A 15,483-nucleotide genomic window follows, 5' to 3' on the forward strand; every position below is an offset into this window, starting at 1 on the left:
TGCAAACACCCTTCCTTTCTGTTCTGTGTACCAGTGTAACTGTGTACCAGTGCATCTCACAATGATTTAAGTTTGAGGTAAGTGATTTTTGGAGACAGAGGCATTTCTTTACCTACGATGGGATCACTTCTAACTAGGTGCCGATGTCTTGCAATCATTTTCTTGACTGACTGACTTTCATTTTGAACGTAGTAATCAGTTGTATAACATTTTCTTCCTTCTTTTTCTGTCTTTTGTTAAGGGGAGAATCTCGTGAAATGCCCTCCACTTTCTCCCTAGCTGTCTCTAAGACTATACTGGTATATCCTCTAGCCCTGAACCTCTCAAACATCCTGTCTCTTTCTTCTTCATAGCTTCTATCTGAGCTACAATTGTGCTTTTCTCGGAGCAGTTCCCTGTACAGGATGCTCCATTTGGGATTTAGTGGATGTTGGCTTTCAGCATGTAACATGCTGTTACCTGTAATTTCTTTTTGATATAGGCTGGTAGTGATTTTGTTCTTCATTACTACTACCTTCACATCTAGAAAATCCATCTACATTGTATATATCTTATGTGTGAAAGATAGATTCAGATAATTATTTAAAATGTGTGTTAGGAGATCATCTCTGGTTCCCTCCCAAATCAAAAACAAATCATCAATGTACCTTGTCCAAAAAGCAACATATTTTGTCCATATCTCATTTTCATCGATCCATACATGATTCGACTCCCACCAGCCCATAAAGATCCCCGCATAACTTGGTGCAAAGCAACTTCCCATTGCTGTAGCTGTGAGTTGCCAAAAAACAGATGTAAAAAATTATAAAGAAATTGTTGTTGAGACAGAAGTATACAATTTCAAACAACATATTCAAATGATCATATTTATGCAATGGTTTGTCCCTGAAGAAATACATAAATGCCACACACCAATATATGAGGGGATCTTTCTGAGCTGGGCTACAGAGATATGGCACTCACCTTCCCTTTCCCTAGAGTTGGCGCTGATTTTACCTTAGTGCCATAGTGCTAGGGTGCGTGCCGGAATCTAACATAGGTTTTGTAGAGGAAGGGTACAACATATTATGCATACACTTTGTATGTGTGCTTCACAGTGCAGCATGCTTGCAAAGTAGGAAAACCTACTAGCATTTCCTTTTGGTGCTAAACCCTGTCTACAATTGTTTTTAGATAGGGTTGTGCATCAAAAAGCATGGGTGGTTGCATGGGAACACCCATGTACCACCCATGCAATGTCCCCTTAGTACAAAGAAATGTAAAGCAATGATTTGCCCTGCCTTGCGTTACTTGTAAGGCACTTTCCAATGAAGAACACATTTTGTGCTGGAATGTAAATTGGTAAAAAAAAAATGTTGTGCTGGTCAGTGGCACTTTTGTGATTCAAAATGTTTGAAAACCTACTCTAACTGGCATATTTACCATACCCCTACAGCACTTTTATGCTGCCGTGCATACCTGCTTGGTAACTGTTGAGTAAGGCAATGCCTTACTCGATGTGTAAGCGAAATTCCATGGGTGTTGCTGAGGGTGTTCCTATGCAACACCCATGGTTTTTTACACTGTCCCAGACTTGCAACATAGCGTGAATCTGGGGCAGTGCCAAAACTAACGCCTCCCCAAAGCAGGCCTTTTCTCCTCTTTCCACGCCTTCTGCATTCTGCAGTACACATAGAACAATGAAAATGCTGCCTTTGATTCCTTTAGTGCAGGAGGGTGTCATGATCTCCCGTTTACGACAGCAAAAAATGGTCGTACATCTGGCCCTTGAATTTAAAAAACACCTCTCAACGCCCTGCAGGCCTTTCTCCAGATAAAATAATCCCGTAAAACAAAGCCTGTCCTCCTCAGTCCTGACTATATCAAACCATTAATTTTACAGTCTGATGCCTCAGAATATGGCTTAGGATCAGTCCTCTCAAAAAACAGATTCCCAAGGACACAAAGGACCTATTGTATACATTAGCCGCATACTGTTTTTCTGAGAGAGAACTATGCAGTGGTGGAGAAGGAAGACTTGGCCATCAAATGGGCTGTCAAATCCCTGAGGCATTACCTCGATGGCTGGGAGTTCACTCAATATGCAGATCATGCCCCGCTAGAGTGGCTCTCCTGGAACAAAGGAAATAATGACAGGATTCTACATATGATCATAGCCCTACAACCCTATAGATTCACCACCCAACATAGAAAAGGGAAGAATCATATTAACGCTGACTATCTCTCTAGATACCCTTTGGATTCATTTCTTGCAGGCAAAAAGGTTAGGGAAGGTGGATGAGAGAAAGGGTCCAACACAGGTAACTTGGAGCCCCACCACTTACCTTGTATGACCCTGTTCTCCTGCGAGGAAATGTAGACACCGTCATCAGGCTGGAAAGAAAAAGAAGAGAAACAGGTTAATCCATTCCCCCTGGACTCTCCCCTACACTCAACAAAGGAACCAACCAGAGGCCTAACACAGAGGAGAAAAGGACCTCAGAGACAGAAGAGATAGAGAACTGGAAATCAAAGGGCGGGACTGGAGAGAGCCACAGGATGCCATAGAAGGAAGCCCCGGAAGGATTGCTGATGGAGGCAAACGAGAAGCCAAGGAAGACAGGGCAGTCAGAGAGAAAACACTCGAGGACTGGAGAGGCGCAATTGCAGCCACACCTCAGGAGAGTTGCAGCACTGGAGGAGAAGAAGACTAACAAAAGGAAAAGGCGGCAAGAGCTTTAAACAGGGAGCTGGGTGCAAAAACAATGTGGGTTCTTTATCATGCCATAATTGTCTCTTTGATTGTGGATGTGCAGGGTCAAGATGGAAGGGTTAATACCCTTCATGTTGAACTTGTTTTTTGAGGGTTTTTTTGTTTGGCACCTTGGGACACAGACACAGGAACATGAGGTGGATTTCGATAACACTGAAGATCAGTGTTACTTAAACTGAAACGCATTGTGAGGCAAAAAGTTTTGGTATCATTCCTTGCAATACCATAAATATACCAGTGTAAATGGAAAGCCCTTCTCAGAGATGTGTTTTTGATGGCATAGTACTGGCCTCGATAATTCCTTAGTTTTTCTGAAATTATTTCTCTTACTATTTTGCACTAAAGGAGGATGCTAGTATGACAATGTGGAAAGAGAGTATTTACCGCTATCATTGTTCTTTTACCCCTCAAATATTCTTGTACCCTACAAGTGTAAAACATGAGAAATACTCAGTAATAGCACTTCCTTGATATATTTGTAAATGGCAGTGTCTGCCTTAAGTTAAACAGGAAAAAAAAAGTTTTTTTATGTTATTCATGAAGAAATGTCCATAAACGATGTGTATAAGTCTTCTTTTATTTGTTCTTGAATGCGAAAATTCCCAGCAGCAAATGAAAAACAGGCCAACACGTGTTTCGTCTGTACCACAATAGGTATGTAGACTTTGTCAAGGCAATAAAATCGATAGTAGACAAACACAATAGTACTGTTGTGCTCCAGTTTTCAGAGCATGCCAAAACCCATGAAAGAAACGTAATAGGCGTAACACATCAAAGCAGTATCTTGAGCACTCTTGGAAATATATGGTAATCGATACAAGTATCGGCAGCTGCGGAACAGCAGGATCAATGTGAGTCAGATAGTAAATATAAGCTGAGTATCTCTATCTCGCTGAATCGATTCTGGAGAGCTCGGGCAGGTAAGTTTGTTAGGTGGAGTGAACCATGCCTTGATAAGCCGGCTATCTGTGCGTATGTAACAAGATGCTAACAGATCATCAGAGTAGTAGATAGGGAAGGGAAAACCACGCCTTGATAAGCCGGCTCCCGTTAGTGACACCACGCGAACCGAGCTTCAGATGCTGTAGTAAGCCCTACTACTGTTGGGTAATCAGTGTTTTCAGTGTTTACAGCACTCCTACCCTCCACACTACTAGGGCGCTTTTACTTTTTTGATCTTAGACCAGAGGTGCGGCCTATCCCTTATCAGGGATTGCTATTACCCTCTTCTTGTTACCCTACAAGTGTGCGAAACCTACCTCTTCATATTCACTGGCGGTGTGGTGAAGGAAACTGTCCGAGCTCCAGCTCACTAAAAATAAAAAAATTAAAGATACTCACCGCCGTATTCTCCTCTTTTTTTTTAGCCTCCTGGGGACCTGTGCCTGGAGAAGACATACCTGAAAGAAGGAAGAAGAGAAGACGTGATTCAGCACAGAAAAGCAGGATTCCAGAACACTAAATGTTCCCATGTATATCATACTCGACCAATAAATACACAAAAATTGAAAAACATATCAAGCCTCCTAGATTCTGTTTCCACTCATCCTTCCCACACCACCCTAATCACCAAAAACCCCCTTGCCACCTAGAAACCCTTACCCACCCTTAACCCTAAAAATATGCATGTCAGCCAAAGACCTATACCTATCGAAAATCAACCTAGCCACACAAAAACCCATTCACACGCTTAACCCATACCTATCCCCCACCCTAAAATTACATTTGCCACCCATAACCCGATACGCACCCCACACGCTAAAATTACCCTTGCCACCCAAATCCCATACCTACCCTAAATGCTAAAATTACCCTTGCCAACAGAATTCCCAAACGTAATCTAAACAGTTAAAATCTACTTGCCACAAAAAATCTCTTACCCACCATAAAGCCTAAAAATACCCTTTCCTCCTAAGAACCCGTACCTACTAGGCCTAGGTGTAAAATTCCGGTATGCTTGTGGAGTTACCCATAAACGCCGCACTAAGCAACAGAGTGGAATTTTTGGTGCACTCGCAGAGAGGTTGAGAAAGGGGGTGGGACTTCTGACTATGTCTCAGCCATCCACCAGTGGGGGACTTACTTGTCACAACAATAGGGGTTCTAGGCCCCCAACGACCATCAGCAGCCAAGTGAACGTCATCTTCCAACCAACCTGTAGTGGACCAGGAGGTCCAAAATATGGCTTTTCAGGACTTACTTGTCACAATAGGGGTTTTTGGCACCCCAATGACCCTCAGGTGCCAAGGGGACATCACTTGGGGTGGATGAGCAATACTCTGCCTGCTCACTGAACTGAGGTTTTCGGCAACTCTGTGGAATTCTGCTGGGTAAAACTTGACGAGCTTCGCCCAGACCTAGTACCAACACTAAATCCTAAAAATTACTTTGCCACCAAAAAATAAATACTCACTGTAAACCCTTAAAATTACTCTTATCACCCGAAAGCCATACCCACACTAAACCCAACAATTTCCCTGGCCACCCAAAAATCCACACTGACCCTAAACCCTAAAAATCCCCTCGCTGTCCAAAAGCCCAAACCTACCTTAAAAATTCCCTCACCACCAAATATACATACCCACCCTAAACTTACCCAAAAAGCCAAACACACCCTAACCTAAGCTCTAAAATTACCCTTGCCACCCAAAAAAACATACTTTTGCTAAACCCTAAAAATTCTCTTGCCACTCAAAAACCCATACCCACTTTAAACCCTACAAAAATGCCCTTGCTACCCAAAAACGGATACCCACCCTAAACCCAAAAATTGCCCTTGCCACCCAAAAAACAAACCCATCCTAAACCTGAAAATTACTCTTGCCACCCAATACCACATACCCACCCTAAGCCCTAAAAATTCCCTTGATGACTAATTACCCTTACCCACCCTAAAGCATAAAAAATACCCTTGCCACCCAAAAACCCATTCATTCCCTAAAATCAAAAAAATTGCCTTTGTCAACCATAAACCCATACCCACGCTAAACTCTCAAATTCCCTTGCCACCCAAAAACCTATACCCACCCTACAACCTAAAATTACCCATGCCACTCAGAAACCCATTCCCATCCTAAACCCTAAAAGTTGCCTTTCCACCCAAAATCCCACACCTACCCTAACAGTCTAAAATTCCCTTGCCACCCCAAAACACATACCTAACCTAAACACTAAAAACTCCCTTGCCACCCAAAAACCCATACCCACCCTACACCCTAAAATTACCCTTGCCACTCGGAAACCCATACCCACCTAAACCTTAAAAGTTGCTTTTCCATCCAAAATCCCATACCTACCCTAAAAGCTTAAAAGTCCCTTGCCACCCAAAAACACATACCTAACCTAAACACTAAAATCTTCCTTGCCACCCAAAAACCCATATCCACCCTAAACCCTAAAATTTCTATTGTCACCCAAAAACCCATACTCACTCTATACCCTAAAGAGTTCCTTGCCACCAAAAAACCCATGCCAGCTCTAAACCTCAAAATTAGCCTTGCCGCCTAAAAACTCAAATACACCCTAAACCCTTAAAATACCCTTTACACCCAAAAACTAAACTGACCTTAACCCTAAAAACTCCCTTGCACCCAAAAACCCTTACCCACCCTAAACATAAAATTACCCTTGCCACCCAAAAACCCATACCCACCCTAAACCCTTAAAAAAAATACTTTCCCTAACATATGTTACCTACTGGCGGTCACAATTTTCTGACTTCCCTATATCTTTTACACTGTTTGACGAATCTTGACAACCTTTTCCAAAAAATGGGGATTCTCGTTGTGCTTGGAAAGTTTCTGGGTGATCCATCAAGCAGGGATGGAGAAAAAAGGGGAAGGGGTAAAAAAAATGTGTCTCCCATGTACGGATTTTAGACTACAGCCCGAACCGATGGATGGAATTACACCATATTTGGCAGAAAGGTAGCTCTTAGACTAGAAAGTGTGCTTCATGTTATATCGTGTAAATTCATTCAGTAGAGATATTAAAGAAAATTCTAATTTGTATACTTGGGAGGAGCCTAAGCACAGATCTCATTGTAAGGTCTGATTGGATGTCAGCACTTCAACCAGAAAGTGATGGCAGCCATTTTAGGACCAATATACAAGATAGCACACCATCGAAATGCATTCTAGTGAATGGCAGGTTTTGAGGGTCTCAAAAAGGGGAACATATAAAGGACGATAACAGGGTTTAGTTGCAATATAAATCGTGGATGGTAACATATTAAATTTAGGAATTTTGGTGTGCTCTTACACAGAGGTCTTCAAACTGTGGGGCGAGCCCCCCGGTGGGAGGGGTGCGAATGGGTTCCCAGGGGGGCGCAAAGGCCTCTGCAAGTACATGTAAATTAAGATGGCCTGGAGGTGTGGCAATGCTATTTGCTGAATTTCCTGTCTGTCTTCATTTACTGTTTCCAGTACCCCTTAGGCCCCCACTGTGCCTATTCCTTACATTTGCATTTTACATGTACTGCTGTAGTGTGGAAATACATTTCATGAAAATGAATATAAAGTAGGGTTCCCAATAGAAAAAATGCCAGCCATGTGTTTAAAGAGCCTGCAAAGACCTCGTCTTGACATAAAAACCCATTCCCACCCTTAACCCTAAAATTCCCTTAACACCCAAAAACCCATACCTATCCCCCACCCTAAAATTACATTTGCCACCCAAAAACTGATACCCACTCTAAACACTAAAAAGTACCTTGCCACCTAAAAACCCATATGTATCCTAAATGCAAAAAGGTCCCTTGCTACCTAAAAACACATACCCTCCTAAAACCCAAATGTTTCCATTGTCATCCCAAAAAAGTACACCTAGCCGAAAATTACCCTTGACACCCAAAAACCCATATCCACGCTAATCCAAATAATGACCCTTGCCACCCAAAAACGTATACCTACCCTAAACTCTAAAAATCCCCTTGCTACCCAAACACGAATACCCACTGTAAACCCTAAAATTCCCTTATCACCCATAAACCGATACGCACCCCACACGCTAAAATTACCCTTGCCACCCAAATTCCATACCTACCCTAAATGCTAAAATTACCCTTGCCAACAGAAACCCCAAACGTACCCTAAACAGTAAAAATCTACTTGCCACAAAAAATCTCTTACCCACCATAAAGCCTAAAAATACCCTTTCCTCCTAAGAACCCGTACCTACTAGGCCTAGGTGTAAAATTCCGCTATGCTTGTGGAGTTACCCATAAACGCCGCACTAAGCAACAGAGTGGAATTTTTGGTGCACTCGCAGAGTTGTTGAGAAAGGGGGTGGGACTTCTGACGATGTCTCAGCCATCCACCAGTGGGGGACTTACTTGTCACAAAAATAGGGGTTCTAGGCCCCCAACGACCATCAGCAGCCAAGTGAACGTCATCCTCCAACCAACCTGTAGGGTATAAATAAAAAAGTATGTATTCATTTGTAATTTGACTCTCTTGTCTGTTCCCTTTAATTATCAGTCATGAATCAGTAGAAAAGCATATGTACAGTAAAACAGGTAGTTTGATACTGACAGAAGGAAATAATAAATATTGTGTCTATCCTACCTGTGTGCTGGACCCCCCCCTGGCATCTCTCTTCTAGTTGGCTCATACACCCCCGCACAGCGCTGCTTTCGCTGCCTCAGGTGAGGTGCTTGAACCACTCTTGCCGCCATTCTGCCGCGAGCCTTAGGCCACGCCCACTCGCGCAGGCCACACCCCCTCCCAACCCTTTCCTTCACTAGTATATAAATGTGTCACCCCCGGCAGCGCAGCGGACGAGCGCAGCAGGCGCGACGAATGCGCGCCGAAGGCGCGCATAAGGCAAGCCCGTCTGCGCCCGTCCGCGGCCGGCAGGGGCCCGGGGCCCGTCACTCTGCCCTAATTACCTTCTATGCCCCTAGGGACTTGGTTGCATTACACTCTCATTTTCCGCTAGACCTCTCCAGCCATTCGAAACTCCTTCAACTGGGGATTCTGAACGCTCGTAGTGTTTTTCCTGAGCTCAGGGCCCTTCCATCCTTCATCATTCAGCCTGCTCAATTACCTGTTAACATGGAGCTAGCAGTTGTATACCTCAACACCCGGTCTCTTATCAGCCACCACCACGATATATACCATCTTTTGGACTCAGACGGCCCCGACATCCTGTTTCTAACTGAGACCTGGTTGAAAGAGGACTCCTCTCCTGACGTCTTGGCAGCTATTCCTCCTGGCTATTACATTCTTCAAGCCAACCGTCCAGCTGGTAAATCCGGAGGTGGCGTAGCCGCTATTATTAAACTTCCTCTCAGATTCTCTTCCCTCTCTCTACTCACCATTCCCCAGGCTGACTGCCTGGTTATTAGACTCGAATCCTCGGTGTCCCCGCTCACCTGTGTCCTGGTATACCGCCCCCCTCAACCCATGCCCAATTTCCTCTCCCTTTTTGGTGACCTTCTATCCCAGCTCACACTCAACAACTCCAAACTCCTGGTTTTAGGAGACTTCAATTACTGGCCATCTGATCCACTTGAAAGCCCCCACTCTCTGGCTTTCACTGACTTACTAAGTAGCCTCAATGGCCGTCAGCACGTCCATACAGCGACCCACTCTAAAGGCCACACCCTAGATCAGGTCTGGACTTACAACCTTGACATCACATCACTCACAATCCTCCCTTGCCTCTGGTCGGACCATTCCTTAATTTCTTTCCTTCTCTTGGTCCCCCCACTGCCCTCCCGTAGCCGTGGCGCTAGCCTCCTGGCCCGCAACTGGAATAAAGCCAACCTTGACCTTTTCCTTTCCTCCCTAACATCCTCCATTCTACCTGGCTTAGGCCCTCCAGACTCTCAAGAAGCCGCTCTCGTCGATTGGTTGGAATCTGCCAGTAACATAGTCGCCCCCCTCAAGTCTATTCGAACTAAGCGCCCTCACGACGCTCATCGCTGGTTCTCCGATAGCCTCAAATCCCTTAAACTGGGACTTCGCAAAGCTGAGTGCCGCTAGTGTCGAAACTACGACCCCTTAGAAAAAGTCAATTTCCTCAAACTATCCGGAGAATACAAACACGCTATCTCAACTGCAAAATCTGTCTATTTTTCCACAAAAATTCTCAACTCTGTGAACAAATCCAAAGACATTTTTTCGATTGTGGAGGAACTCTCACACCCGGATAGAGTGACCATCAAACCCCTCCCCTCGCAGGCACTCTGTGATTCCCTTAATCAATTTTTCATAGACAAAATCAGTAAAATCAAAAATAGTATTTCCTCCAGCCCCCCAGCAATGTCTCCCCCAGAGGCTGCTCCCTTTTTCAACTCTCACTCCTTGTCACAGCTGCCTCCTATATCCGACGAAGTCTTCTTCCCCCTGCTCCATAAAGTCTCATCCGGTTCCCCCACTGATTGCTGCCCCCCAGCAATTCTCCGGACTGCTTTTTTGTCCTGCCCTGGCCCCCCACTGGCCCTCTTGAATAACTCTCTGCTGCTCGGCGTGGTCCCCAGCCAATTCAAGAATGCCGAAGTTATCCCCATATTAAAAAAACCCAACGCCGACCCCACTGTCCTGGGCAACTTCCGCCCTATTTCTCTCCTGCCTTACCTAAGCAAGGTACTCGAGACGCACGTGACCAGCGTCCTCAGTTCCTTCATCGAGAGCTCCAACTTCTTAGACTCCCAGCAAGCTGGGTTTAGACCTGCCCACTCGACAGAGTCTGTTATTCTCTCTGTTATGGAGGAACTCCGTAGAGGCGCCGACTCCAACACCAGTCAAGCCCTGGTGCTCTTAGATCTGTCAGCGGCCTCCGACACGGTCGATCATTCCATCTTAGTCGACCGTGTCAAAGAGGCAGGCATTAGCGGGACGGCCCTTAGTTGGGTTCGTTCCTTCCTTGCAGACCGCCATCAATCGGTCCGTCTCTCTCAGTTCACGGCAAACCAGACGAGAGTCACCTCCGGTGTCCCGCAGGGTTCATCCCTGTCACCCCTTCTCTTTAACCTTTACCTCACCCCCCTGATCCGCTCCCTCCGCGGTAGGAATGTCACTGCATTTAATTATGCAGATGACATACAGCTCGTCTTCAATCTCGACTCCTCGGACGAAGCGGCTCTAGATTTCCAGTCCACCCTCTGTCACATCAGTAATTGGATGGGCACACACCATCTTAAACTTAACCACGACAAGACGGAGCTCGTTCTTGTCGGAGGCCCTTCCAATCCCTGGAACTCCACCTTCTGGCCCTCCTCCCTCGGCCCTCCCCCTCAACCTGCTGACAAAGTGAAAAGCCTCGGGGTCTACATCTCCCAAGACCTCTCAATGCAGCATCAGGTCAGTGCCACCGTGTCCTCCTGCTTCTTCCAGCTTCGGAAGATTCGAAAAATTGCCCACTTTCTGACCACTGAAGCCCTCACCCTGGTACTACTGGCATTAGTCATCTCCCGAATCGACTACGCCAACGCCCTATACGTTGGCATCCCACAATATCAAATCAACAGACTACAACTTATTCAGAACCAAGCAGCCCGCCTTATCTATCACCAACCAAAACACCACCACGTCCGTCCCCTCCTCAAGGCCCTTCATTGGCTTCCTATTTCGGAGCGCTGCAAGTTTAAACTTGGTTGCCTGACCCATAAATCTCTAGCAGGCACCGGTCCCTCCTTTATTTCCTCCCTCTTGCACCCCTATACCCCCTCTAGGAATCTCCGCTCCTCTCATCTTGCGCTCCTTCAGACTCCCCGCTTCAAGCGCAAAAAACACGGCGGTCTCAGATTCTCCTTTCTGGCACCCTCTTTCTGGAACTCTCTACCCCTGGAATTGAGACTTTCTCCCTCTCATCCTCACTTCAGGTCACTCCTAAAAACCCACCTTTTTCTCGGTATCTATTCATAAATCTCTTTCTCCTCGTTTTTGCTTCTGCCTCTCGTTGATTAAAGTGAATAGCGCCAAGAAACCGTCCGGTGAATGCCGCGCTTTATAAATAATTTTTACATTACATTTTTACATTACATTACATAAATGAGTCAGATATATAGTCATAACTGTTATGTATCTAACATTCATGAAGATACTTTCACACTCAGTCAGGCAGTATTCAGGCACTCATGGCAAACACCCAAACACTAGTGAGGCAGTCATCAAATCAGTGATGTGCTATCCATGGAATTATTGAATTACCTAGACACTATACATGTACTCTTCAAATCTGGCAGGCATAAATTATGTAGTCAATGAACTATGGATGCGCTACCTATGCATTCATCTATCACCCAGACACTATCAATTGACTTATGCAATTAACCAGGCTGTAACTATGCAGTAACTGTAACACTTGTGCAAAAGCTATGCAGTAATCTAAACACACACTTACAACCCATGCAGTCATTGAAATACTGAGGCACATGCATGAACTCCTGCAAACACTCAGGAATTACTCAAGCACTCATCTAATTATGTGGAGTGTACTATTATAGTAAACCAATTATTCATCCAGAAGCAATGCACTCATTTCATTACTGAGGGAATACTCTTGCAGTAATACAATTACCCCAGCAAACACTTACTTTCATCCAATCTCTCAAGGTGTAACAATGGAGTCATGCACTCAAGCAGACAGTAGTCATTTACCTATGTATTCAGCCAAATACTACGGATGCACTTATTAAATTATCGAAAAACTACCCGTGTAAACACCCGGGCCCTACTTGTTCACTGATCCAAAAACATATGGGCAGCAGCCATGTAGTCATGCAATCACTGAGACACTAGTCATGCACTCATCCAATCATCTGGGTGCTATTCATGTACTTAAACAATCACATATGAATAAATGAATGAAAGTACTTATAGAGTGCAGCCATCTCTTCAGGGTGCATCATGGCGCTATAGCAGAGACGAGACAAGAGAGGAGAGCAGCGGCATGTTCATACAGATCAGATAAGTGAAAACACTGTGGCTCCTAAGATCCAAGGTTTCAGGAATTTCCTGAAAATAGATTCCGTCTGAGAGAGTGGGAGATGTATGGGTAGAGAGTTCCAGGCCTTGGTCCCTAGGACTGCCATTGATTTGCCCCCTCTGGAAACCAGATTGAAGCTGGGTGGCGCATGATGGTTTGCTGATGAGGATCAAAAAAAGGCTCTTTGTCATGAACAGTTTGAATCTGGCCCTAAGGTACTTGGGCCCTGATGACCTGAAAGCTTTGTGAGTGATTACCAGGATCTTAAAGAGGATTCTTTTTTGTATGGGCAGCCATTGTAAAGATTGTAAGGCAGCTGAGGACCCTTGCAGTAATTCTAAAACGAGGCGGGCTGCTGCATGTTGCACTATCTGTAGTTTTTTTCAAGACAGACATATTGTGCCTGCATATAGGCTGTTGCAGTAGTCTAGTATGGACATGATCAGAGTTACTGCAACTGCCTTTCCTTTCTAGCCACGCCTTGTAACAGATCGAAAAAAAATGTAAGATCATTTGTCAGGTAGAAGCATGTGCCGGCCACAGAGAGAGCTTGCTGATGGAAGGATAGTGAGGTATCAAATTTTACTCCCAAGTTCCTCACTATATTCACTGTATTAGGCATGGGGGAATGTCATTTGTCCACCACCGACTGGGCAAAAAAGTGATGGATTTGCCAATCAACAAGTATCTCAGTTTTTTGGCTGTTGCATTTCAGGTGATTGGATTGCATCCAGTGAATGACAGCAGAAGAGCAGAGTTCGAAAGTCTCCTCTGCATTTGTGGAGTCTTAGTCTAGTATTAGAATTAACTGAGTATCATATGCATAGGAAATAGTTTTGATGTTAAATGGTGATAGCAGATTAAGCAGCGGGCCATATAGATGTTAAACAATGTTGGCCTTAGGGTGGAGCCCTGTGGGTCCTCAAAAAGCAAGGATTGCCCTGCCGATTGGTAATGGCCATGGGTGACTATTTGTTTTTTATTAGCTAGAAATTATTTCAGCCAGTCAAGGGCCATTTTGGAAATGCCATATGATTTGAGTCAGTCTCACAAGATGTCATGGAGACGATGTCAAATGCGGTCGAAAGAACAAACAGAATGAACACTGCATTTTTCCCTTGGTCCATGGCTAATTTAAGTGTTTCAGGTGTGTGTAGTAGTGCTGACTCTGTGCAGTGTATGGGCCTAAAACCAGATTGACTTGGATGCCTCTTCCAGGTAAGCGGTCAGTTGGGTATTAACTAATTTTTCGGTTAATTTGCTGAGGCCGGTAGATGCGATATAGGATGTAGGTTCGAGAGGGTCGTAGGGTCAGGTAATTGCTTTTTATGGAGGGGTACTTCTGCTTGCATAAGTGATGAATTTATTATTTTTTAGGGTTGAATGATGTTGTCAATAATGGCATGCACCACCTTTGGGGGGCACGGGTCAAAAGGGGAACTTGATTTACATGAAAGGATAGCTTGGCGTGACTGTTCCAGATTGACCTCCTTACAAAATTCGAGAGCAGGTCCATCATCCAGTTCATATGCCTCAGAGTCCGTAGATGGAGTTTGTTTGAAATCTCTTTTTGAGCCTTGGACTTTCTGATCAAAGAAAACCATAATTTGATCACAAAGAGTTTGTGATGGTGGAATCTTGTGTTCAAGAATATTAGGGTGCGTGAAAGATTTGACAATTTTAAACATGGTTTTCTGTTCTGATACTGCCTGCCTAACTAAATTAGTATAGTGGGATTTATTTTCTATTTTGACTTGTTGATGGCAGTTTTTGAGAGAAGATTTAAAAAGTATAAGATCTCCTGCTTTATAGCTTTTTCTCCATCTGTATTCCAACCATCGACTGTGCCCTTGTAATTCTGTTCGTTTTGGAGTAAACCAGGGGGCAGAGACCTTATTGGAGACCTTTCTATACGGTAGGGAAAGTGGTGCAAAGGTGATCCTGAGTGAGGCCATCCAGACGTTGAAGGAGTGAGTATCTAGTGAGGGATTTCCTGTCAGTGTGGGTCTACCTCTGCTTTGCTCTGCTTTGGTGTGGAGACTCGGATTGGCTAGCATTTTGTTCCATTTTTCCAGTTTTATGGCTGTGTAGTGCGGAGCCCTCCGGAGAATCTAGACTATGGCGTCCAATGGTAAAGTGAATAAATTTGTGGTCGGACCAGGTTATCATGACTGGGGAAGCAATTTTTAGCTTAGTGAAATTTTCAGATTCCATCAAGAGTATGCCCAGCACAGTGTGTTGTGCTGGCTATACGTTGATTAAGTTCTGAAGTCTCCAGGATCTCCGAGAAGGTTTTGGCTCCAGGGGTGGTGTTAGACCTGGCACCTTGGCGTGAGTCTCCCTTCCACGTTTTGTCGCTGTGCCTCATGTGTTTTGCTGGTGTTAGCTGCTCAGAGCACTGTGCCACTGCCAACCAGTGCCACAGTGCAAGTGCTCCCTGTATAAAATGCATATGTTGGTTGGATTCCATGATTGGCTTATTTGGTTTACTGTCAGACCCCAGTAAAGTGCACCAGGAGTGCCTAGGGCTTGTAAATACAAATGCTGCTGGTGGGCTTGCAGCACTGGTTGTGCCACCCACAGAAGCGGCCTGGTAAAATGTGTCTAAGGTCTGCCATTGCAGAACCTGCGTGCAGTCTGGTACTGTCATGCTGACTGGGCAAGTGCACCCACTTGCCAGTCCCTACACCTTCCCTTAACTTCATATTAGTCACCACTATGGTAGGCCCAAGGGCAGGGTGCATTGTAAGCATAAGGTAGGACAAGCCCTGATATGTGTGTCATGTCCTAATAGTGAA

General features: G+C 44.8%; 1 protein-coding gene across 1 annotated transcript in view; it reads right to left on the reverse strand.

Annotated features, from left to right (window-relative positions):
• The window catches only part of LOC146830008 (uncharacterized), a 230,987-nt gene that overhangs the window by 81,706 nt on the left and 133,798 nt on the right, over positions 1–15,483 (reverse strand). Inside the window, exons 4-6 of the mRNA XM_085604242.1 lie at positions 8,085–8,156; positions 4,094–4,152; positions 2,325–2,373 (exon numbers count right to left, since the gene is read on the reverse strand). Coding sequence (XP_085460368.1) covers positions 2,325–2,373; positions 4,094–4,152; positions 8,085–8,156 — 180 coding nt within the window. The remainder of the gene's footprint in view (positions 1–2,324; positions 2,374–4,093; positions 4,153–8,084; positions 8,157–15,483) is intronic.

This window comes from Triturus cristatus, chromosome 5_1, assembly GCF_964204655.1.
Source record: "Triturus cristatus chromosome 5_1, aTriCri1.1, whole genome shotgun sequence".
Taxonomy (NCBI): Eukaryota; Metazoa; Chordata; class Amphibia; order Caudata; family Salamandridae; genus Triturus; species Triturus cristatus.